A 27393-nucleotide genomic window follows, 5' to 3' on the forward strand; every position below is an offset into this window, starting at 1 on the left:
TTTCTTGTGAATGGTCAGCCGACTCGGCCTGCAATCGTGACCATCCCCATGGCATGGGCTACTACGATCGTTGACTCTGCAGGCGGTCGACCGGTCATCCAGAAAGGTTCATTTGGTGGGTGAAAATGGGTTTAAGAAACAATTTTTCTCTGTATTAGTTAGCTTCTACTTGAAGGGTCGTGGCCTTTTTGACAAAAGTTGGTACGAGTAGGTGAGAAGATTGGAGCAGATTGACTTCTTGTTCTCTATTATTAAAAGTTGTTTTCAATAATTACAAAACCAATGCCAACTGAATTGCATTTTATAATTTGTAAGCTTCTCATTTTTAGGTACAGATATGACTCAGAATATTGTAATGCACGCCAAGGCTTCAAATGATTTCAGGCTTTTGACATGTACGTGCATCATGGTTGTCATCCTTGTTCTCTGTTTGTCCAACTTGACCAGTTCTAGATCTGGAAAACCCTCTATCTACTGGGTGAATGGTCGGTCAATGCAGCATTCTTATTTGAGCCTCTTGAGATTTCTATGTCATCACTGCCTTAGGAGAATTTTAGGCACTTATATTGTAAATTTAGATTTAGGAGTTAAGATTTCTCTTTTAGGTATGACAATTTGGCAGTTTTTGAATTTTTAGTTGATTCAGAAATTATTTTGGGTATTTTTCAGTTCTTTATTCATGTAATACGTGACACAAACACATACCTTTAACTGTGTATAAAAAATTATTTGTATGTTGTGAACTTGAATCAGAATTTCCCTTTCCTCTCCTCCCTCACATTCTGCTCTTCTTATCTTCTTCTCTTCCCTTCTTTCTCCTTCCTCCTCTTTCTCTTTGCTCCCTTTCTTCTTCTTCTTCTTCTTCTTCTTCTTCTTCTTCTTCTCAGTGTAGAAGCAAACCAGCATGGAAATTTGGCAGCGCAAATGGCTGACGACAGTGCAACTTACCACCCATAACCCAATCACATGACTGCTCTTGCTCCTCTTGTCTTAGGTGCATTCGAAATAGACAGGATATTCAAAATATTCAAAATTTACCCTTTTCCTTTATCAGCTAGTAGATTTCAAAATTGCTAGACGCCCGTAAACAGAGATAACTGAGCTAAGACAAAAAAAAAAAATACATGGAAGGACTGCTGCATTGATAGATGAAGACAGGCAACAAAATTAACCATAGTTTACAGCGTATTCTTATGAAGTAAAACTACAGGACTCACTCCAAGAGACGTACCGATCTCCATGTCTTCACTATAGTTGCACCAGACACCACCATGAACCATATTCAATCTCACCACCCTATCAACCATGAAGAAGAAGCCTAAGCCATTCTCCAAAGCAAAATAACCTGCTGTTTGACATTATGTGAAAAAATATAAAATGAGTAGAGCTCATATGGGATGCTACACTTTCAAATAAATCGACAGAATAGCTGCCTAATGTCTAGGAAAGTTCTTGATATATAATATGCCTTCACTTTGAGAGCAAATGGTTGATATAGCATCATCCAACTCTTAACAATAGATAAAACCTTCCATGTGATCAGAGAAAGCATGAAGTAGAACAAGAAAATCCAGGCTTTTTTCAGCAAACCACCATCAAAGCTATGAGGAATGAGTAGCTTATAAATCAGAAGATAAAAATATGAACCACTGTACATGATGTTTTGCTTCAGAATGACCTTCATCCATATTTTCTTTTATTACTTTTTTAGTAGAGGGGATGAGTTTGATGTAATTGTGTCATTGCTTTTTGAATATAGGAACCATGATACAAATGTTTGTGAATCAGAAGTATCATTTTCTGTGCAATGTAAACTCAAAAATTATCCAGTTAGATAGAGTAATACCATCCCACATCCAAAAACTTACTAGGTTTTACTAAAATTAACAGACATGATTTAAGTTCAATGAGTGAGAAGAAAATAACAAGTGATTGCTGGACTGAATCACCTAGAGAACGTCGTTTTCAACAAAAAATTTTAAGGCTCTTGATACACTAATGCTTTTTCTCACCTTCGCTCAACCTCAGCCATCAGAACTATGAAAAAAGGAGCACTATACTCCACTCACAACCCAATTACACAACATATTAATGTATGCAATGACATATTTTTTTGGCTGCCCAAAAATATCTTATTATGAAACTAGTGGCCATGAAATAAAATTACAATATAGCCCTCCAACAAATAAAAAATCGATTGTGACAGTTGCATCTGTTGGTTGAGACGGGGATTGGTTTCCACAGCTAAAATGAAGGGCCACCAGCCATGAGACCTCCCCTTTCATTTTCACTATAATTATACATTCTGGTTTAGTGGCATTAATTTCATTTTGTATAGCAGTGCACCTAAAGAAGATGCAAAGGGAGAGGGGCAAAAGGAAGGACAGAAGGAAAGACCAAGCATTAGCTGCGGTTCCCAAGAATATCCTTTCCTGGTTTGGAAAAACGCACAGCAGCCCGTCTCTTAGATGATATCATTTAACACATTTTCATCCTCACCACACCGCTGGTGAACGAACTTCATCCTCTCAACGGACTTGCAAATTCCACTGCATCTCCAATCAAATGAAGCAATACAGATGTTGCCAGCCTGAGCCTTCCATTCACAATCTGCAACAAGAGGTTAAAATCAACCTGTCAATAATCTCCATAAGCAGCATGAGCTTATCTCCCCTCATCCGTCTAAAGAAACAGATGGTGGCACCAACCATAGCTTCAAGCAGATGCTACCATAATGCCACTAACCAGAAACAATCTAAACAAATCTATCATTGAATAAGACCTGTATAGAACATAAATAATTGACTGAACTATTTCAATGCTAAAAACAGAACTTGAGCTATAATAGATAGAATGTGCCATATAGTAAGGGTCCATGGAATACCATGGACCAGAGTCATTTAATTAGTACCACTGGGACAGTGAAGCCAAAGTGTAATATATTAAGCTGAAAACTACAGAGGATAGATGTCAAACTACAGGCCCTTCTTTCTTTATCTTTCAAATAAAAATATATTAATACCATTATGCTGGACGGAGAAGCCCTTCAACCCTTCTTTCTTAACCTTTCAAATAAAAATATATTAATACCTTTATACTGGATGGAGAAGCCATTCCCATCATACCAAATCTGACACTCCTAGGTCTAAAACTCAGATAATAGGATATTAGTCTCCAGCACCTTGGGGAATAAAATGTAATTATAACTTCCTATATGTTCTGTGCATGCAATACATTTGGATTTCCATTTGTGCCTACCATCTACTAATGTACTTTCAACCAACTCATTAATCAAGAACAAAACCATGGCAACAACAACAACAAGCCTCAAGTCCCACTAGGCAATATAAATTATTTAGGCAATGAATTAGGCTTTACCAGGTGGGGTGCCACAACAAAGTCTTCTATCATCAACATGTTCCACATCTAATCCAATAAACCAAGCTCCCAAAGAAACATCTTCATTAGCATACTTGTGCAGCAATTGCCTAAGATAATGAAAACAAGATAACAATTGATTAGTAATTTTTCAAAAATTGCATTACAACTGAGATAAATGAGGTCTGAAACCACTTCCAATTCGAGAACTCAGCATGTATGCCAGAATTTGGTTCCAGATGCTCATTCAGCAGTTGGAGGGACCCGAGAATCAAAGTCACAGGTCGGCCTGTGCAGTTACAACATGCTTGAAAACTCTTTAACCCATTGGTGAATAACAAGTGGAAAAATTACTGGTTAATTGATATGTAAGTAGCCAAATCTTTTGAAATAGCATATAATTGCCCAGTCGCATGGCGGAAATACTTGTTTCCTTCTTCCCCAAATTTCCAATACTCAGGTTCATGGTATTTCACTCCCCTGTTCAAGAGAGTGAGAGAGAACTTTAAAAATCGAATGCCACTGATCCATATATTTTCAGCCAACTGGAAATTCTTGAGAAATTTACTCACTTTTTATGAAGGACAGGACCAGACTTCATGCAACCAATATAAACGCGAGGTTTTGAACGATGTCTTAATAAAGTCATTCCAAGTGTAGCTGTAAAAAATGAAGAATACATGAACTCGGTGAGACAAAGGGTGAAGTGTAGTACACCCCTAAAATTCCCTTTTAGATGACCATAAAAATATTTAATTTACATTAGTAAGCCCACAATAAATACAATCTCTTGGTTCAATATAAGCTAGTGAAGAAGATCTTTATTCTTTAGAATCAAGGTATTTTTAAACCCAGGCTTCCACTCAAGCTTTAAGGCACTACTCCTAGATTACTATGGGTGTGTTAGTGCTACTCCTAGCTCGCAACAAATGTGTTCATTTCTTGTGTTTAGGAAAAATATTGTGCACACAATAGACAATACTAAATCAGTCGTCCAATCAACCAGTCACATCTAAAGTAGATTTGAATAGTGAACTAACTAATATACCTTTGACATTTTGTATCCAAATCCCACCCAAAGCAGTATGGGGAAGAGTTAAGATCATCCATTCATTGCCATTGCAGATACAGCCAAATAAATAATGCACTCCATCTTCGCAAGCAGCACTTATTGCAGGCAGAGAAAAGCATTAAATTTGTCTGGTGTATTGTGCAAAATTTCGTCCAAATTATTACATGCCTTTTTTTGCTAATCATCTCCACTACAATAGTAAGGGACAAATTTAATTTTTTTTAAAGTGTTACATCTCAGCACAAAACCACATCAGCTAATACATGCACCACTAAGGGCTGTGTGCTTAAAATGTTTTGTTGCATTTATAAATTATAATTTGATATTATCAACCTATATGAGCATACATGCAGCACATAAATTGTTGTGCATGCCTGGTACACTCTTATAGGACAATGGGTGTCTGACATTTTGTGATTACACCTCCCACATGAACATCTAGTGGACCATATGTAACTTGCATTTTCCTGCCCACTTTCGCCGACGATTCATGTTGAAAACCATTTTGTCTTCTGATGCTTTTAATATCTATTTCCATTCTAGAAATAACCTTCATAGTTTTCATCCTCTGATCTCGCTGTCATCTTCATCTCTAGATTTCTTCATATATCAGCAATTTTAAACTTAATTTTCTTTTAAAAACAATTTTCAAATCATGAAATTCAGACATTGGAAAATTTTCCATTATGTTTTCTTCACCCACAAATGTTGGAAAATCTCATTATTAAAATTTTAATTTTGCATCAATTTTCTTATTTAAAGAACTATGGTTGCAACCTAGGATAGATGAAATATTTTAAGAGAAGAAAAATAAGCAGAAGTCTGGGGATTCCTGGGAACATTTCATTGTATTCTGAAATTAAAAAAAAAAAAAAACTATAACAGGAAGGACTTCTCAACATCAGTTGACTACAGAGGTCAAAACAACAAAACAGACTAAGGAAAGCTGGAAAATTTTCTCTTACCTATATTTACATGAATATCATCATCAACTTTCACATAGAAGTCTGCATCCCACAAGGCAACAGCTGTGGCAAAGTATGTCCTTGTCTTGGCTGACAATTCCAGGTAGCCTTCAATATGTTCCTGTCGTACATAATATTTTGGAAAAAAAGGCTAGTGAACAACAGTAAGGAACAACAGTAGACTTCCTGCGTACATAATATTCATGTTGAGCTCTTCACCCACTATTTGTACCAAATTGATATGCACAGGATAGGAACAACAGCAAGAAATGAGCAAGGGAGAAAAAAATAAAAAAGAGGACATTACCAGCCTTAAGAAGTCTCCATATTTGCTGTGCTCTGATTCTATGGCTTTATCAAGAATACCATCAGCTTTTGAACTGCTGAAATGGTTCAGGTAAACATAATTAATTTTCAGTCATCAATCCATATACTAAAGCAACCTACAAGTACCTACATAATTAGCTGAATTAGAAAATCAAAGAAACCAATATGCATCATAAAATTTCATTAGCCCATAGGAAATTTGCAGAAGATAGACGCAAAAGGAGCATCTGAATTTCAAATTACATGCCTCACTAATCAAGACATCTAAATGTGAGCAGCGGTAAGAACCCATAATAAATATGACAGCCTGTTTGGTAATAATGAACCATGACCACTTCAAGTGACTAACTCCACTAACAATTCAGGCAAGACTATTCATTAGCTAATAATGTAAACAATGCACTCTTCAAATTTATTTTAGGCATGTCTAGGACTTGCTATTATGCAAGAACATTTGAATTTTGAACCCATATAGTCTGTTCAATAATTTTATAGTCAAAGCATGATTACTTCCATTGATTACCACAACCACAGATTGATGGAAGCTAATTTTTAGCAAACAATGTATACAATGAACTAAATCAGTTCAGAAATTTTCCCACAGCTTTTAAGTTGACAATGGAAAAGAAACTTTTGGAAGCTTATAAGGGTGTTTTGTTTCTGTGAGATCAGTTCTGCTCATAGAATCCAAAAGGGAAAAAAAGCATTTATGAAGGGGAAACCAATACAAGCATCAAATAATAAATTCTTAAATTTAATTGCGTGATGACAGGTTCTGCATGTCAGTAAAGTAAAGTGCAAGAACAGTTAGAACACCAGGTCCCTCAGTTCTTCTATTATTTTACAAAATGAAGATGATAGCAGATGATCTATGGACACCAGAATGCTAGACTGAATCATAATTTAAGTTTTGTGATGCTTCCTAGGTGAGCCTTTCATATTCTGACCTCCAGGCAGCATTGTTTGATTCAACAAACAGAAAATACAAGAAATGCAAGACATTCGGAATAGTGGAACATACATCTCGAACAATTTTTATATTAATGATCATCACTTTTCAGGTAAACAAGAACTTAGAAAACAAATTAACCAGACTAATTATATTCTTCAATTAATAGAATGCAAAATTCATTTAGAATTATTGGAAGAGAAGCACATCATGTTCAATTAAAATATGCGCAGAACATCAGTTAAATGTTTCTTTAATAGCATCATCTTCAGGAAATGGCATACTAAATCCAACCTGTGACCAATGACAAAGCGAATGAGAATGCCCCTCTCTTCCTCCAGCTTCTTTCTTTTCTCCCCTAGTTATGTTTTCCAACAAGCCATTAATAACAGGTCAGATGCAATAAGCAATTATAATGGTGCAAAACAAACAGAGGGAAAAAAAACATAAAAGATCTATAAGATCACTTCATGCACCTTGTGGCATCCAAGTTGCCCGAACTGAATCTCTTCGTCTCCGGCTGGTAAAAGCTGTATTAATTCCTACAACCATTAGATATTTTCTTTTAGTTGTTGACTCAGATTTCTGCAGGTTTTCTGTCAGAGGAGGACCATTTGACATAGATTCATGAGCTGCCTTTGCAGCAGCTAGTTCCACTTCCAGGTTTGAAATTGTTTTATCCAGTGTTCTGCATTAGACATACAAATATAACCTTTCATTTAGTTTCTAACCTTTGCAGTTAGGTTAACCTACAGATTATAGTACCTAACAGAGCTCAAACACAGCTTACTGGATATCATGATGGGTGTTTGAAACATCCCCAAGAATGCCACTAGATTCCTGCTTTACAGCCTTCTAATTCGGTATCAAGAGACATACAAAAAGCATATATTATGCTTAATATCGCAAACAGGAAAATAAGAAGCACATTTGATTCTTACAAAAACAAAAAATAAAAAAAAAAATTAAAATCTCATGGCCAATAAAACCTCTCCACCAACAGTTTCAAAGGCAAAAAAAAAAAAAAAAACATTTTAATTTTAGCTTTAGCAAAGCTCAGGGTCCACCAGGAGCTGCAAAAGAACAATTTTTTAGAAGCAACACTCCCCAACACTGGTGCTTGACTTTCATTCTTTGTGATTTAAAACTTTCATTAAATTTTATGTAAAAGCTGATGGGGCTAAAGTAGCATAGCATGATCCAAATCATGTAATTATTGCCTGTGAAAATACGAAATAGGAGCCCCCAAATGGGACATAAGAAATCATTGTGATGGCCACTACAAGTCAAACTTTGAATCCAGTTTCAAAAACCTCAAATCTCAATACTTGATTCTTTGACTGAAGCCACTCACATCTTCAAAAATTATCCAGACTGAATGCATTAGAGTAGAAATGCAATATTAATATTTGATATTCTTACAGATATTAGATACACTCACAAGCTCCTGATCATGATCCTCAGAAAGTAAGTTTATCCTTTCATCCTTGACCCCAACTGTCGCTGCTGTATCTTTAGGCTCAGGCATCCTTGATATCCTATTAATAAGATGTGATGACCATGTGCAGTGAAAGCAACCTCCAAGTATGAATTGAACATTTCCCAAAATACAATAGATTGTGTGTGTGTGTGTGTGTGTGTTTGTTTGCAGATAAATAAGTTTTGAAACTTGTTGACAGTTGATTAGAAAGTGTTGTGCCGGGCACCCCACTTGTGCCAAACACCAATACTACAACTAATGCTATTGAATATATAAAAAACTAAAGCAATGCAGAAACTAATAATAAAAGACAGTAAAAAGAACAAGACAACCTGTTTGGTATACTGATATGATGGCCTATGCACTTCTAGTTGTGGATGATAATGTTCCTTACACTTTCAAAGAAGCAATGAGGAACACTGAATCAGACAAGTGGAAAAGAGCGATGGATGAAGAAATGCAATCTTTTCATCAAGAATCAGACTTGGTAACTAGCCCAGCTGCCCAAGGGTAAGAAAGCAATTGGTTGCAAATGGGTTTATGTAAAAAAAAGAAGGATTTCCAGATGCAAATAATGTTCACTTCAAAGCTAGATTGGTAACTAAGGGCTACGCACAAAATAAATACATTGATTATAATGAGGTATTTCTCTAGTTGTTAAACATTCTTCCATTCGAATTTTGTTGGCTTTGGTAGCACAATTTGATCTTGAACTAGTTCAACTCGATGTAAAAATTGCATTTTTACATGGTGATTTAGAAAAGGAAATCTATATGACTCAACCAGATGGATTTCAGGTTGCTAGAAAAGAAAATTGGGTTTGTAAACTTGGGAAATCGTTGTATGGTTTAAAACAGTCTCCACGACAGTGGTACAAACGATTTCATCATGTTGAATTTTTGAGTCCGATCCCTGGTTTTGATAATGACAAACCGCATGTTACTAATATGTGTGCCTAAGTACTTGAACAGGTTAATTATTCAAAACACACACATGTAAGTGAGGTGGAAGCCAAAAAGGATTTAAAGCACATAATTCTAGCTGATTCCATGAAGAGTCAAGAGCAAAAGAAGAAGACATTTGTTTTAATTATAAATGCATTTTTGTTTCATAATTTGTTGGGTTTGTAATAATTATGGTCTGTAATAACTGCATTTCATGCATGATAGGTTTATGCTCTAAGGTCATAGTCTGACCATAGGGAAATCAAAATATCATAGAAAAGAATTCAGTCGACCAACGCCAGGTTTTTAGGCTTAATTAAAAAGCCTAGGCCGTAGACTGACCATAGGTCCCCAAGCACTTTATGGAAAATCCCTTATAACTTAAAAGTTATATCATTAGTAACAGGGATGAATTCTAATAAAAATCAGGACCAAAAATGAACTTTGAAAGGGCCCCGGTCAACCAAACCAGTAGAGTTATACTAAGCTGAGTCGACCGAATCTCTGTTGGCTGAAAATGGCTTAACCACGGTCAACCAAACCTGTGGCAGTATATATGCCACGGTCGACCGAACGGTCAAGAAGTCAACATTTTGACTTTGCACGGTCGATCGTTCAGCTTTTGAACATAATATCCTCGGTCGATCAAACCAGCATGTGTCTAACACCCTAACCGTTCGGCCGACCAAATGTGTAATTCATTTTGGCCACGGTTGACCGAACCTGTAGTTCAAAAACACCCCGAGCGACCGAATTGGGAGGTTCGGCAGCCCGAACTGTAGGTTAGGTGCCTAAACCTCGAACGATTGGAAAATTGCTTTGGCTTAGCCAACCAGACTCACCCTCAGGCACTCGAACTCAAAAATTAACCTTTTCCCTCTGTCTGTTTGGGCGACCGAACTTGAGCTTCGGGCAACCGAATCTCTCAGGTTGAAAATTTTTACCACAGGTAAATCAAGGTTAAAATTAATTAAACTCAATCAAACTTTTCTAAAATTCCTCGTGTCCCCAACGGTTATATTTTCATGAAAATCTATAAATACCTCCTAATTTATCTTAATTAGCAAGGGATTAGGAAAATCATTAGCCAAAAAATTCTTTGAAATTATTTTTGTTTATACTACTCATTTTGACCAAATTCTTTCAATCTTTCAAAATATATTTGCTCATTCTCCTTACACTTTGATTTGAAAAACGTTTCTTAAGGAAAATCATTTATTTATACTCCTTGTTTTCAACTTGAAAGGGAGTTTGAATTTTTGATTATTGTGCATATTTCCATTCATCTCCAAGCATACAACTCTCATCTTGCATAATCTTTTGAAAAATATTTTTGAGGGTTAACTTAGAGAGTTTTTCCCATAGTATTTCATATTGACAAATATTAATTGGGAAAACTCTATATTTGCTTGAGATCTTGCATCCTCATTGCAAGTATCTAAAGCTTGCATATTATTATTGAAATGTATCATATCTTTGCAAGCTTTAATCCTAATCTCTATTGAGCATTATATTGAAAAATACTTGTTGAGAATATTTTATTAGGATTCCCAAGTTCCTTTGATTATTTGTTAAATTATAATATCTTGAATCAAAGGTCTTACTCACACGTACATTGGTATACACAAATTGTTGTGAGTTGATATATCACTTGACTAATCTCACCTGAGCATAAATTCTATTATCTATGAGTGCATTGGTTATTGTTTGTGCGTATCGGTACATATTTGCTTAGTTGAGAAGCATTTGAATTGTACGCAAATTTTATATTCATTGTTGTATTCCAGGCGTGACCTAAGGGGGTGTTAATCTAACCCGTAAGGATTGGTTGTAAAGGTTGTGGTCAGTGCTAGTAATTTGATCTAGTGTTGTATTCAGTGTCGTTCCACCCGAAAGTGAGCTTTATTGGAATCCTCTTACTTGTGAGTTTGAGGTGAGGACGTATGCAGTATTGGTCAAACCCCAATATTATATCTAGTATCAACTTTATTTATCTGCAACTTATTTTCCACACCTGTATGATATTTTTTATTCTCTGATTATACTACTTATATGCATTGAATGATTGACAATACTGAGATTGATTTATTTGTTTAAATATTTGCTTAGTAGTTTATGTATTGAATTGGTATATGTTCTAGAAAGACCCTAGGTTGCAGTATACTGCTTGTGGATTTGAACATAACCTAGGAAGAAATTTTAAAATTCCAATTCACCCCCCTCATGGGAATACACAAATTCCAACACATCAGTTTATGATGGATAGCCAGTACATCAAAAATAAACATGATCATTATATTTATCTTCACAGACTATAAAATGGATCTTTTATATATTTTCTTTTGTATGTTGATGATATGTTAAAGAAGGGGAAAGACATATATTTAAACTTGCTAAAGCTAGAGAAAGGAAGAGCAAGGACTTAGGAAATGTAAAATGTATAAAAAGTGAGGATGATATTGTCTTGGTTAAGGACGAAGATATTAAAGAAAGATGGCGAAGTTACTTTAGTAAGTTGTTTAACGAAAACCAAATAGAAGACTTAAACTTAGAATTGTCAAATGAGGAAAAGACTAAAAATATATGATTTATTTGCAAAATTAGAGTTAACAAAGTTAAGTTTGCACTAAAAAAGATGAAAAATGGGAAAGTTATGGGACCAGATAACATCCCAATTGAAGTTTGGAAATGCTTGGGTGATAACGAAATTATATGGTTAACTAATTTATTTAATACAATTGAAAAAACTAGGAAAATGTCAGACGAATGGAGGAAAAGCACTTTAATACCTATATACAAAAATAAAGGAGATATTCAAAATTGTAATAACTATCGTGGAATTAAACTTACGAGTCATACGATGAAACTATGAGAAATGGTAGTTGAACAAAGATTAAGGTTAGAAATGAAGATCTCAGAAAATCAATTTGGTTTTATGCTTGAGAGATCTACCACAGAAGCTATTTATCTTTTAAGAAGATTAATGGAAAAGTTTAGGGAAAAGAAGAAGGACTTGCATATGATATTTATTGACCTTGAGAAAGCATATGATAGGATACCTAGGGAAGTTCTATGGTGGGTTTTAGAAAAAAAGGGTGTATGTTGTAGGTATACCGATGTCATTAAGGATATGTACGATGGAGTAATGACTAGTGTAAGGACTATAGATGGAGAAACTAGAGAATTTCCAATTGCCATAGGTGTACATCAAGGATCTGCTTTGAGTCCTTATCTTTTTGCTTTAGTGATGGACCAATTGACTAAGAGTATTCAAAAGGAGGTTTCATGGTGTATGTTGTTTGCAGATGATATTGTATTGATTGACGAAACTAGGGATGGAGTAGAGGCTGAGTTAGAATTATGGAGAGAAGCTTTCGAATCTAGAGGCTTTAGGATAAGTAGAAATAAAACAGAATATATGAAATGTAATTTTAGTAATAATAGGAGGAATATTTGAGACAAATTTAAACTTGATGATAAAGAAATAAATAGCACTTGTAAATTTCGATACCTTGGATCTGTTATGCAAGCTGAAGGAGAAATTGAAGATGATGTAATGCATAAAGTTAAAGCAAGATGGTTAAAATGGAGAAGTGCTTCAAGTGTGCTATGTGATCGAACCCTTAAAATTGAAAGGGAAGTTTTATAGGACTGCTATAAGACCAGCTATGCTACATGGATCGAAATGTTGGGCGACAAAAAAACATAATATCCAAAAAGTAAAAGTTGCCGAGATGAGAATGCTTAGATGGATGAGTGGTATAACATTGAAAGATAAATTAAGGAATGAACATATTCGTGGTAAGTTAGGTGTAACTCCTATAGAAGATAAGATAAGGGAGGGACGACTCAGATGGTATGGACACTTGCAACGTAGGCCTTATAGTGCACCTGTGAGGAATAGTGACTTAGTTACCGTGGGGGGCAGTAGAAGGGGTAGGGGTAGACCTAAAATAACTTGGGAGGAGATAGTAAGGATTTAATATCCTCGAATCTATCAAAAGAAATTGTCCATGATCGCATAAATTGGTGGAAAAGGATTCATATAGCCGACCCCACTTAGTGGGACTATGGCTTGGTTTTGTTGTTTTGTTGTTATGTTGATGATATGTTGATAGCTTCAAAGAACAGGGAAGAAATCAACAAGTTAAAAAAAATCAAGAGTTTGAGATGAAAGATCTTGGTGAAGCAAAGAATACACTTGACATGGAGATTCGCAGAGAAAGAATGAGAGGAAGAGTTAGTTTGTCTCAGAAATAGTATTTGAAGAAGGTAGTATAGAGTTTTGGCATGTCTGAGCAGTCAAAACCAGTAAACACTCCTCTTGCTCCTCATTTCAAACTTAGTGTAGCTTTATCCCCTAAATCAGATGAGGAACGTAAGTATATGTCACAGGTTCCTTATGCAATGGTTTGTAATAGACCTAATATTTCAAAAGCTGTTAGTATGGTGAGCAGGTATATGCATGATCTAGGTAAAGGACATTGGCAAACTGTAAAATGGAATTTGAGATAAATTATGAATACAATTAATGTTGGTATAGTATTTAAGAAAAATAATACTATTGATCAACGGGTTGTTGGATATGTGGATTCTCATTTTGCAGGAGATCTGGATAAACGTCGATCAACTATTGGATATGTTTTTACATTTGCTAATGGTCCACTGAGTTGGAGGTCTACCTTACAGTCTACCATTGCATTGTCTACAATAGAAGTAGAGTGCATGACAGCTTCAGAGGCTGTTAAGGAAGCTATTTGGTTACAGGGTTTACTTGAAAATTTGGGAACTTTTCAGAAGCACATTGTTGTGTTCTGTGATAGCTAGAGTGCTATTCATTTGGCAAAGAACCAAGTCTACCATGCACAAATGAAGCACATCGACGCTCGGTTTCATTTTATGCGGGATATTATTGATGGAGGCAAGATACTTCTTCAGAAGATTGCTACAGTTGAAAATCCCGTAGATATGTTGACAAAGATTATAACAAAATTCAAGTTCAAACATTGTTTGGACTTTATCAATATCCTGCAAGTTTGAATATTCTTGGAAGGCGTCGATAATGTGGAACTCCTGAGAATGTTGGTGACTGAAAATTTGTTGAATTTATCGTCAAGGTGGAGATTTGTTATTTTTTGTCCCACATTGATAGAAAAGTTTCACATTGGTAGAAAAGTTGTTTTGAATTTTTTTTTTGTTTGTCCCACACTGGTGAGAAGTTGTTGTTTATGGTGTGGCTCTTATACTTTGTGGGGGCTTATGAATATCGGGGGAAAAACATATATTGGTGCAGCAGCAATGACTTGTTGACGAGTGCCCTGTGCTCGTCCACGAGAAGATGCTGAGAGGTGGAAAACTACAGAGTTTAAGACTCATCGATGAGTGGGTTGACTAGTCGACGAGTGGTCTTCTTTGACTCGTTGACGAATCACCTGTACTCGTCAATGAGTGCGCCTGGGCTGCGAGAAGTTATTTGAATTTTGAATGTAAACGTTGTGACGGTCGGGGATTTGGAGGGAAGCCTCCGAGGGCTTGTTATATATGCTCTTCTGAGCATATTTTGACATGTAAGAGAGTAAGAGAGGGTTAAGAGAAGGAGAGAAGATCATTGAGTGTGTATCTTTGATTTTCATAGTGAAATCTCTTACCGATTGCTTCCGTGGATGTAGGCTTTGCCGAACCATGTAATTCCTGCTGTCGTTGCTTTTATCTTTACTCTCTTTATATTTTCTATGGTTGTGGAATGTTTTTGTTTATCACCAAATTTGTTTGTTGCAAGTATGTATGTGTGACCCTTTATACAATGTTCATTCCATTGCGCATTGTTGGGAGAGACCGCCTTTATTTCACAACAATTGGCATCAGAGATGTGTTGTATGGCCTCTGAATTGAAGGGTCTCTCAGTGCAACAAGGTTTTGGAGAAAGGTTTATACAGATTTTTCAACCGGATAGCATGGATGCAACGACTTGGAATGAATTGGAAGCAATCATTTGTCTTTGTTTGGCTAAGGACGTGTTGTATCATGTCATGGATGAGAATTCTCCGGCATTAGTTTGGTGAAAATGGGAATGCCGATATATGTCTAAGGGTTCGTCAAAATCTGCAAGTGTAGTGGAGGAAGACTCAGAATGTAGTGTTGGAGATATGCTACATGTTTCATCGAGTTCAGGGTGCCTCACAAATGATTCTTGAATCTTAGTCACTAGATGCTTTTATCCTAGGAAATGATTTGACACCGATAGGTCAATTTATGCTGGTTGTATTTTGATTGAAAATAATATTTCATACAAAATATTTGTTATTGGAAATCTCAAAATCAAAATGTATAATAGTGTTGTAAAAACCATATGTGATGTAAAGTATGAATCGGGTCTAAGGAAGAATGGTATTTCATTTGGAATTTTAGACTGTAATGGATATTGTTACGAGTCTAAATGTCGAGAAATGAAAGTGTGTAAGGGTAACTTGATAGTGATGAAAGAAGATAAAGTAGCAGGAAATATCTTTGCACTACGGGATGTTACAGTTATCGGTGGAGTTGCATTTGTTGAGTCTGAGTCAGATTTTTGGTGGCATATGCGGTTAAAGTATATGGGTGACTGCATGTATTTAGATGTTTGGGAACCGATGATGATACCATCAGGGGATAGACATATGTATTTCATGGATTTATCATGAAGGGTCTTGGTGTACTTCATGCAGTGGCTGAGGTGGAGAACCAGACCAGGAGAGAGATTCTCAAGTCAAACATTGGCGATGAGTACACTGGTATTGTTCAAGAAGTTTTGTGAGCAGGGCAGGTTATATGCAGAGCTTGCGGGGTACTTCTTGATGAAGTCCGTGAGTATGGTGCATTTCTCGTATGATCGATCGCCAAAAGTATCGCTAGATGGGAAAGTTGCAAGTGAATTGTGGGCATGTTTTTGCAGTAGACTACTCGGTTGTGAGTGAATGTCCATTGGTGCACTATTCTAGTGATGGAGGATCTAGGCTTGGTGTTTTTTCTGGATAGTACCTCTTTCTTTATTCACTAAGAAAGGAGGGTGTAAGCTGGGTGATCCTGTGGCAAACAAAGAGGTGATCGAGGACATGGCTTTTTGTTGATGAGGTCATGAGGCGGCGTACTCAGGTAAAGGAAGAGAAATAAAAATGCCAGAAAACTGCATAAACAACAACAATCATGTTATTCAGGTGGAGTTAGGGACTCAAGGTAGAAATGCGGATTAAATGAGCTTGTGATGCAAGTGGAGCAACAGACTTAGGGTAGAGATGACATTGGTCATATTGCAGAGAGTTTCAGCTCGGGAGATCTGCAAAATCACGGTAAGCTCAAGTGTACTATCAGACCACCACTCAGGTGTGTGAGATGGTGAGGCTTCCAATATGGAAGAGGGTGATAAGATGCAGTGGAGTGGTATGTTTGTTGTATATGAATGTCATGTTAGTGGCTGGAAATGCTTTAACTGAGGCTTTAATCAGTTGGAAACTTTGTTGAAAGGTTTTGACATGAATGTGTCTGGGTACGGCCAAGATGGGTCTTGGTTTGTTGATTAGCGTGGACAAAGCTGTAGGGAGATTGGCATTATCTCATGGTGGCTTTGTGGATAAAGTTGCATGGAGATTAGTGTTATCTCAGGGTGGCTTTGTGACCGGAACTGTAGGGAGACTTCGTTTGCCGTCTCAAGGGGGTTCTGTGGAGAATCGTTGTGAAATGTCTACCGCTCGGTACCCAAGGACAGGCTATGATGTCCGGGATATGTCAAAGGTCCTCCATGATTTTGAAATGGAGTGTTTCAGCAGGCAACAGAGTGAACCGTAGTTTTGTTGAAGACTATACAGGGGGCTTTGGTGATATAAGGCTTGTAGCAGCTTTTGTGTTTCCTGTTGTGGGAAGGTCTTATTAGAAGCTTAGGGTGAAGTTTTCAAGTATTACATCTACAACTGTATCGAAGTTGATGGTAGAAGCTGAAACTGCCATCAGCAAGTTCAAGCGATATTGCTTGGACTTGGTGCATGTCTCCAAGTGCTAGAAGGGAGACGGTCCCAACTGAGTGTTCTAAGTTCAAGGTGGAGCAGTTAAATATGTTTTTCAGGTTCTCCTAAGGGACGTATAATCGCCAAGGTGGAGATTGTTGTTTATGGTATGACTCTTATACTTTGTGGGGACTTATGAACAAAGGAAGAAAAACATATATTGATGCAGCAGTAATGACTCATCGACGAGTGCCCTGTGCTCGTCAACGAAAAGATGCCAAGAGGTGAAAAACTGCAAAGTTCAAGACTTGTCGATGAGTGGGTAGACTAGTCGACGAGTAGTCTTCTCTGACTCATCAACGAATCACCTATACTCATCGACGAGTGTGCTTGGGCTGCAAGAAGTTATTTGAATTTTGAATGTAAAAGGTATGACGGTTGGGGATTCGGAGGGAAGCCTCTGAGGGCTTGTCATATATGCTCTTCTGGGCATATTTTGACATGTAAGAGAGTAAGAGAGGGGTAAGAGAAGGAGAGAAGATCATTGAGTATGTATCTTTGATTTTCATAGTGAAATCTCTTACCGATTGCTCCCGTGGATGTAGACTTTGCCGAAGCACATAATTCCTGGTGTCGTTGCTCTTATCTTTACTCTTTTTATATTGCTATGGTTGTGGAATGTTTTTGTTCATCACCAAATTTGTTTGTTGCAAGTATGAATGTGTGACCCTTTATACAATGTTCATTCCGCTGTACATTGTTAGGGGAGGCCGCCCTTATTTCACAACAGAAGTGCTTTTTGGACTTGAGGTTGAAGCTATATAAAGAGTTCAACTCTCCATTTGTAAAACACATCTCAAAGTTATACTTTGTCAAGAAGTAGTGGATTGATCGTCGGCGACCGAGAACGTAGGTAATTCTGTACTGAATCACATTAAATTCTTGTCTTCTTCTTTTTACTGTCTTTTATTATTAGTTTCTGCATTACTTTAGTTTTTTATATATTTAATAGCATTAGTTGTAGTATTAGTGTTTGGCACAAGTGGGGTGCCTGGTACAACAAAAAGCCAGCTACACCACATAGGAAATGCACCTTAAGATGAGCATATCAAATTGGGAAACCAAAACCATAACACTTCTATTACAGGAAGTTAAAAAAAATAAGGACAAAACATTTCTTTTTTGCTAAGCAAGGACAAAACTTGATTATTGAGAGTTCGGATTTTTTTTCACCCATTTGGCTGAAGGATAAAAGACCATTAGCGGGGATGCCAAAAAGAAATCATGCAAACACCAAATATTTACAAAACCTTCCTTCCCAGTGCCCCAGACAGGAAAATTTTTTTTTTTTTAAAAATTAAATGGGCTCCCAAGAATAAACCATCTTTTCTTGTGCACATATCTAATAACAATATAAGCACAATGGTTGGAATTTTGAAAAAAAAATGATATTGGAGTTAAAATATACAAAGAAAGTAGAGAAAGACTAAGTTGGCCCCAATATAAGGCCATAATGCCTATTAAAATCCAAGAAGAACAGTGGAAAGCACACAAAAAGACTTCTAAATTATTCAAGTCACAGTTTCTGATACTTTGGACAATTGCGAAAATCACAAAAAATACCGTAATTCTTCTAATGTTTTAACCCCCAATTCACTAGCAATCAGAACAGCCATTAAAGACAAGCTATAATAGATGGATTTCAAAGCAGATCCACGAAATTCTTTCAGCAGAATAGAAAGCAACTATTTCTGCAGCTTCAGCCATTTCTTTACTACTACATTTTTTTTTAAAAAAAAAAAAAAAGAGGAAATCACAGGTTAGGCAAGAAATCAAAAACCCACAACGAGATGAGCATGAGCCGTTAATTGAAGATGGACTGCGAAATTCAAATATTCAGCGCACAAAATAGAAACCAATGAAAGAATATACCTGTTGGTGAACAAGATTCCAAAGCAGAAACTAGCTACGCAAAGCAGAAGAGCCCAGTTCCTGGGTACACTGATCTTTGAAGGCGCCTCTCCCACTCTGCTCTTTACAGACATTTTGTTCTTGTCTTCTCCCATATCAGAGAAGACAAGAACCCAATTGAAAGAACACAATTGGGATTCTCTGTAGATGGCCAACCCCGCAGAGAAGAAATTTACAGAATGCGCTTCCGCAGGAGAGGCAGTACTGCTGGGCAGTGAGTGAGGCGAGGAGGAGGATCCTCCCTGCTCCCTAAGTATTTGAAGTTACTGAAACTGTCCCGTTCAACAAACGTACCTCGCCAAATGAATGAACCCCAATGAATAACGTCTATGACAACAATAGTTTTCTTCCTCGTGAAATGAATGAAGGCTAACAGTAACAAATACCTCCTTCATGACAACAACATTCTCCGGTGCACCGGTCTCTAAGGTGACTGGTGCACCCGACCAATAATCATATGCCACGTGGATCGGGGCCCACGAGCAGGAGACGCACGCTGGCCCTTTTTCCCGCTGAATTCGGTTTTAAAACTAATTCAAAATAAAAAATGTTATCCTTCTTTGGGGAGAAAGAGAAACGGTTTGAGCCCTAAACATTTTGTGCCCTAATCTCACTCCCACCCGCGGCGACGACTCTGCCATCTCTGTCCGCCTGCCGTTCCAGGACGGCGATCTCCGGTCTCGTCCGCCGAGAAGGCCATCTCTGGCAAGTCTTCTCTTTCGCAGTAGTTGACGAACCCTCAAAGTCCATATTTTCTGACTTTGGATTTCTCTTGAGCAGCATTTGAAGAAAAAGAAGAAGATAGAAGCACCCTGGAAGCACAAAAAGGTAATTCGTTTTGTTCATTTTTTTTTTCGTTTTTGGCTAGAAAGGTTGGGTGTATATATATATATATGGCTGATTGAAATTAGAAACTAAACATTTTGGACTATGGAGCGGGGAGTAAAATACATTCTAAAAAGTTTATTTTTGGGGTCATTCGCTCATCAATTCTGGTATAAAGATCCACTTTTCACTTTTTGCTGGAAACAACTATAGATTAGTGCGTATTGGATTTTATTTTCATGAGCTGACTCAAGAGTCCAATTTAAGACAGTTGTGCATGGACTGTTTTTATTTTGTTGTTGATTGATTTTTGAAAAAAATTGCAAACTATGTTTTGAATTTTTTTAATAGCTGATAAATTATGGTATAGAAATATCGATTGAAAACACTAGGGAAGTTGCTGTTGTACTTTCTTGTTAGAATTTAGCTTATTATTGAAATTTTATTTGTTGAGTGTGTCTTGAAAATGTGGGATTTGTTTGTATCATAATTTGGTATTCTGTAAAATTTGAAAGGATGTAAAATTGTTAAAATTTCATTCAAAATGCAGCAAATGAGATTTAATCTTTTAATTACTGAAAGCATAATTGTAATATTTATTATGTTTGGCTTACATGTAGAACAAGTTAATACAAAAGCATGCCTTAGTTATGTTCAAGGCACAATTTATTCGAATTTAAGGTTGAAATGGATTTCGAAAGTGAACTTGATGCATACCACATATAAGCTGCATATGCACTGAATAAAGGATTTGGTGTTATGAAAGATAAAATCTATATAAATAATAAGAATGAGAAAATATGTTGTGCCTTCTTTTGCAATTGTCCTAACTTCCTTCTTAATCCTCGCCCTCAACAAGAGAAAAAATTTGAGAGGTAGAAAGAACATTGTGGATGTCATACATGCATGAATTATATTTAAGGTTAATAATGGTATTTTTTGAGATAAACCAATATAATCTAGAACACATTCATCCATTTTTTCTCGAAAACCAAAGACATTTAATTGTTGTTGGATGATCATATTGGATACTTCTAAAGGTATGCTTAGTAATATGGTTACAGGTGATTTTGAGCCCATTAAGGCTTTTAAAGTTTTATCAAGCGAAAATGGGGTTCTAATAATGTTGAGTTCACATTATGTGACTGTCACAATTATTTATAGTCTAAAATACCAAGTGTCATCAGCAAGGGGACAATCAAAGTCTTTTGAACCTTTTCAAATGCATGCAAATGCAAATCTTGTGTTTTTTATTTTTTTCTTTTTCTTTTTCATGCTATCTATAGTAGATTTACTCATGCTTTTTGGAGAGATGGTTTGTCCAAGTTTGACTATTATTCATTTATTGATGTAATTATATTATACGATGTACTACAAATAAGTATAATAGAATTTGTACGCCTTTTGTTGTATTGTTTAGTTGTTTTTTATTGGATGTGGTCACTAGTTCATTTGTATCATTGTTTGAAGTCTTTCTAGAGGCAATGGGTAATAGAGCACCAAAAATAATTTTCATTGAACAAGATCAAGCAACGTTCAATGCTATTGAAAATGTGTCAACATCACTTGTGTGCAGCATATTTCAAGAAATGTCACATAGAACATATTTTATTTGTTTGCAAGGCTTGAGTTTAAAGAAAGAATACTTTTCTAAGCTATTGAACGGTTGTGGGATAGAAAATGAACTTGAATTTGAATGCATTTGAAATTAAATGAGTTGAGAAAAAATAACATTGATGATTACATTGGTTGTATGATCTTAGGTTTAAGTGGAGTTCAACTCTTAGTCGGAAAATATTTTCATGCAAACAGTAGATCTTTACAAAGTAGTGAAAGTGCAAACAATGTCAACTAAGACAATGAATCTCATTGAGATTGTACGTCACTATAAAAATGAAACATTACACATGAAAGAGGTTGAAGCTGAGAATGATTTTCACTCTTAGGATGAGCCAGTGTTGCATGTAAGGAATTATTAAATTTTGTATATGCATTGAAATTTTAAACCTATACAATTTTTGTTAAATTGTGAGATGAATTTTTACAAAGTTTTTTTGAATGTGTGTTTACATCATCTAATGAAAATAGAGGTACTTTGATGTGTCAAAGAGGAGTGAGAACTCCCTATCTTTTTTGATTCAGGTAAGAGCATTGTGATTTTTAGTTGTAAATTGTTTGAGTATTAGTTTATGTATTTATTCTTGTTTGAATTTATAGTGATGTATAATCTCTCCAAAAAGACTCACATTATTTATAACTCTCATATCGTCAAATATTAGACTTGCAACAATCCATCATCTTCAAAATCCTGATAATCACTATTTGCATGTTTAAATTTATGTATTAGGACAAACTTGATTCCTATACAAGAAAAGTCAAAAAATACATAAAAAATGTTAGGATTTAGGGTGTAAAAAAAGCAATAATAGTAAAATCACATACTATCAAAATTTCTAAGCATAAAGCATTTCATGCATTAAATGGAATATAAACATGGACTTGAACCAAACTATGGGCTTACAACATTGCCAACCTGTTACATATGACTTCACATCATTTGACTTGGTTTGCTTGGGTGTGGAAGGATTCAGGAACATATTAGTGAACCTATTACATGACTTCACATCAATTGAAATGAAATAAATTGATATTGTTGCATAAACCTTAACAAGTTTGTCACAATTGAATGACATTCCGTATCAAAACAATTTCAATGCTTCTTGTAAAAACACATCCCACTAAATGAATTAGAAAAAATTGACATAAAATTTAAATTATCAAATTTCTATTAAGCAAAAAATTAACAAACATAAAAAGTTCAAATCCAAAATTCCTAGCAACATTCAACCAATGGATTCAAATTACCAAACCAAAATTTCTTTTGGAATCCCTAAAATTAATTGTTTCTTTCCTCTATCAATACAAAATAAAAAAAGATGCAGTTATTAAAATATTAAAATAACTTACAATTTTTTTCAACTCTTATTCTTTAAGCATACCATATAATTTACATATTCTTCTTTCTTCCCCTTTTTCTTCTTTCATAGTTACAAATAAGCATTAGCACATCACAAAAATAAAAAAAAGGAAAATGTAAGTAATCTATATCTCCAACTAATGTTTAGTCTTTATTTTTGTGGAAAAGCTTAGATCTACACCACTCAAAGAGGTTCATCTAGGAGGAAGCGAGCAGTCGAGCACATAGGAAGAAGAAGAAGGATGAATGCCACAGGAAAATAAATAATAAGAAACGATTTAAAACATTTGAGGATGGTGGAATGGTTTGTAGTGGTATTTTATACTTCAAGAGGCGGCGTTTTGAAAAACAAGAACCTTAGGTTTAGCAAAGCTATTGAATGGCCAGTGGGAAAGGTTTTGCCAACGAAGGGTGGTAGCTTCATTGCTGATTTTTTGAGCCTCTATCTTCCGAAGCTTAGCAATGTCGAAATAACATTAGACAATGATGAAGAGAGAAAGTTAGAAAGTAGTTGAGAGGGACGAGTGCAAAATGCAGCCACCCAAACACCCCCCCCCCCCCCCCAACAAATATTTTATTTTCTAGTTAATTTTCTTTACAACAACTAGGTAAGAGATAAATGATCGTTAATGTGCAATTTCTTAGCATTTGAGGAACCTACCTCTAACACTCCCCCTAGGCAACACCTTTGGATTGGTTTCAGTGTACTCGTTAGCACCTGGTGTGCCTAGTAAGTTCTAAGTTGAGTTTTAGTGTTTCATTTATGAGAAATTATTAGGTGCACTAGATAATGACTAAAAAACTAGAGCCAATTTGAAGATGCAGTGTGGAGGGAGTGTTGTTTACGTTTTACCTAGTTATTTTGAAAAATTAATTAAAAGGTGACATTTTTTGGCAAATGGGGGGAGTAGGCTGGCAAAACCTTTTGCTCACTGGCCATTCGACAGTCATGCTAGTCCTAGGGTTTTTTTTTTTTGTTTTTTGAAAAGCCACCTCTTAAAGTAGAACATGCATAGATCTTTAGGTAACACCACTGCACGCCATTCCTCCATCCACAAATGTTTATGATCGTTTCTGATTCTTTTTTCCCCTGTGGCATTCATTCATTCACTCTTCTTCTTCTTCCAATGTGCTCACCTCCTTCTAAATAACTTTGCAGTTTTTTGCCTCACATCCATCTAATAATTTGAGTGGTATAGATCTAAGCTTTTTTACAAAAATAAAATTGAACAATAGTTGGAGGTATAGGTTATTTATATATATTTATTATTTTTGTGACATGCTAGTGTTTATTTGCAACAGTGAAGGAAAAAAACAGGAAGAAAGAAGAATTTGATAATTGTGTGGTATGTTTAAAGAAAAAGAGTTTAAAAAGGTTGTAAGTTATTATAAAATTTTATTAACTGTATTTATTATTATGCTTTGATAGAGAAAAAAGACAAATTATATTTTATACATTATAAAAAGAATGTTGTTTGGAATATTTTTAGGCATGAACTTTTTAAGTTTGTTCATTTTTTGCTTAATAGGAAATTGTTAAATTAAAACTTCTGTTAGTCTTTTTCCAATTCATTTATTGGGATGTGATTTTTTAACAACAAGTATTAAAGCTGCTTTGATATATATAATTTGATTCAATTGTGACAAGCATGTTAACATTCCTGCAACTTTATCAATTTATTTTTGTTTCAATTGATGTGAAGTCATGTAATAGGCTAGCTATCTTGTAAGCTCAGAGTTTTGTTGAATTTCATGTTTTTATCTCTTTGAATAGTTTGTGTAGAAAATTTGATATTAAAAGATTTTACTGTTAGTACTGCTTTCACATCCCAAATCCTAATGTGTTTTGTGTGTGTGTGTTTTGGCAAGTCTTGTGTAGGAATCATCAAGTTTTTAATAATACTTACATTTAAACATGCAAATAGTGATCATTAGGGTTTTCAAGATGATGGATTGTCACTAGAATTTGAGTATACAAAAGCAATAATGTAAATTAAATTTTAGTATTTTTTTTTCTATTATGAATGGTTGTTGGATTATATAATTGAATAACTTCATTATTATTATTAGATGATGTCAATACACATTCAGATAGATTTTGTAAAAATTCATCTTGGAACTTAACAAAATTTGTAAATGTAAAATTTCAAGCCTTACAAATAAATAAGATAGTTTTTGCATGACAATTTTTTAAAAGATGCCACATACACAAACAGTATTGTGTACTGGGTAACACTTTTTTCAATTGCATTGGACATTACTTGGTCTTGATCAGTAAAAAGTTGTTTTGGTGTTTTGTCACCCATTGCCTCTAGAAAGGCTTCAAACATACACATGAACTACTGATCTCATCCAATAAAAAAATACAATCAAACAATGCATTCTTTTAACGATAATTTACCCTGATAAAGGGCGCACAAATGATATTTATTCATGTATGGTATGTTGTATCAAATACTATATTACCAAATGAATCATAGTCCAGTTTAGACAAATTATCTCTTCCAAAAAGTCAACTTGGATAGCATAAAAAGAAAACAGAGGGTTTTGCATTTGAAATGGTTCAGAAGACATTTGTTGTTCTCCTCACTAATGACACTTGATCTTTTATATTGCAGATAATTGTGATAATCATGTAATATAAATTCAACATTACTAGAACCCCTAGTTTCGTTTGATAAAAATTTAAAAGCCTAAGCAAGCTCAATACCAACTTCAGTCAAATTACTAGGCACACATTAGAAGTATTCGATCCCATCCTCCTAAAACAAATCAAATGCCTTTGATTTTCAAGAACAAATGGATGATTTGTGTCCCAAATTATATTCTTTTGCCTCAAAAACACCATTATTAACCTTATATCTAATTTGTGGGACATCCATCATACTTCTCAAATTTTTTTATCTTGACGAGGATGAGGAACAAGAGGGAAGCTAGTACAATTACACAAGAAGGCACAACTTGTTATCTCACGCCTATTATTTGTATAGATTTATCCTTCGTAATGCCAAATCTTTTGTTTAGTATGTATGCAACATATGTGTGATATGCATCAAGTTAATTTTTGAAAACCATCCAACCTCAAATCCAATTTCTTTCGGAATTTTATGTTGAATATAACCAAGTTGCCCTTAGAGATTAATGTCCTCTACAAGTAAGCCAATAACACAATGGGTTGTTAATTAGGGTGATCTTGCCATAGCAACCCCTAATGTTAGACGAGTAATGGGTCGCCTTAGAAATACTAGGGACAATGCTACAAGTCCTGTTTTTCAAAAAGGAAGTACAAAATGAAGAAAGTATAGTTATTTGTTATGCTCAATTGTGATTATGAGATAGATAATGTATCTATAATAATTTGACCATTTTGCCCTTATTCTATGATGATGGTGTTGTCATGATAAAGGTACTTCTATAGTATTTGAGGGGCAAAAAAACCTTAAAGATAGTATAGGAATCCTGTGTTTCAAGGATTGTGATCTCGTATTGAAATCTCCCAGACTTGATTTGGGATACTAGAGAGGTTGTATGGTATCTGAATACAAAATTAAGAAGGTAATTTAAATGCTAATTATAAAGTAAGAATCATTTTAATTAAGGAGGGGAGAATGTAGAGACCCGAAAAATTATAGTAATTAAATAATAAAAGAAAAGAGAGAAAAAAGAAAATTTCAAAGGGACTCACAGGGTCTTGTCGACGAACGCAGGGCACTCGTCGACGAGCATCCTTCTTGGGCTCGTCAACATGGACATGTGTCTTGTCGACAAGAACTTACCGAGAGGGCCGATTTCAGGGTTTGAAACTCGTCGACGAGAGTTATGTGTTCGTCGACGAACTCCCTTCTTGTACTTGTCAACGAGATGACGTGGCTCGTCAACAAGGCCATGTGGACAAGCGTTCTATATAATACCAAAAATCACATTTCTGTGAGGATTGCATGCAACTCCCTCTCTCTCTCTCTCTCTCTCTCTCTCTCTCTCTCTCTAGAATACGTTTCCTCTCTTTCTCTCTACGATTTGAGTTTCGTTCCTCATCGGTTTGATGATCGAAAGTCGTCACGCTACTCTTGGGAAGATTCTCTTCAAGTCTGCTGGAATAGATTGTTGATTTGGCCAATTTGGGTACCATCCCAAAACTAGGATAAGTTGATTATTTAGGCATTTTTAGTATTACTAAGCTTATCTGAGTTTAGATTCTGTGTTGTATGAGAATATACTGGTATTTTATGGAGTAAAATTGGGGTATTGTGTTTTCAGGATTAAGGTGTTTTTGGGACCTTGCATGTATGTGTTGAGGACCTTAGCGAGTATATTTTCAGAAACTCGGGTAAATTATAGTTTAGAAATATTGAATATGTGGTGTTGGGGAAAATAAGAATGTGATAATTATTATAGTAAATTTAGTTGTGTAACTGAAAATTATATGAGTGTTATTTCAGAGAGTTGAAAATTATGAACGCCGCCCGCATGCGTGAAATTATGAGTAGTATTTAAAGCTTGATAGTCGGGTAAGGAGAATACATGTTATA

General features: G+C 35.5%; 1 protein-coding gene across 1 annotated transcript; it reads right to left on the minus strand.

Annotated features, from left to right (window-relative positions):
- Positions 1–1178: 1178 nt before the first annotated feature.
- On the minus strand, positions 1179–19675 carry LOC131153663 (probable beta-1,3-galactosyltransferase 2). Its single transcript, XM_058106114.1, has 12 exons — positions 19024–19675; positions 8133–8229; positions 7482–7546; positions 7168–7379; positions 6986–7049; positions 5723–5798; positions 5416–5536; positions 3951–4038; positions 3733–3858; positions 3379–3488; positions 2500–2610; positions 1179–1348 (listed from the first exon to the last, which is right to left on the minus strand). The coding sequence occupies exons 1-12, from the start codon at positions 19155–19157 to the stop codon at positions 1179–1181; spliced, it is 1374 nt and encodes a 457-aa protein (XP_057962097.1). The 5' UTR covers positions 19158–19675.
- Between the last annotated feature and the right edge of the window lie 7718 nt (positions 19676–27393).

The sequence above is a fragment of the Malania oleifera genome, chromosome 4 (genome assembly GCF_029873635.1).
Source record: "Malania oleifera isolate guangnan ecotype guangnan chromosome 4, ASM2987363v1, whole genome shotgun sequence".
Lineage (NCBI taxonomy): Eukaryota > Viridiplantae > Streptophyta > Magnoliopsida > Santalales > Ximeniaceae > Malania > Malania oleifera.

What these genes read in the sequence shown, in the direction of transcription:
- LOC131153663 (XM_058106114.1), bottom strand. Translation starts at nt 19,157, where the DNA reads ATGGGAGAAGACAAGAACAAAATGTCTGTAAAGAGCAGAGTGGGAGAG. An exon ending in AGGATCATGATCAGGAGCTT is followed by an intron (nt 7,547 to 8,132) that starts GTGAGTGTATCT and finishes ATACCGAATTAG; the next exon opens with AAGGCTGTAAAGCAGGAATC. An exon ending in GGCAACTTGGATGCCACAAG is followed by an intron (nt 7,050 to 7,167) that starts GTGCATGAAGTG and finishes AAACATAACTAG; the next exon opens with GGGAGAAAAGAAAGAAGCTG.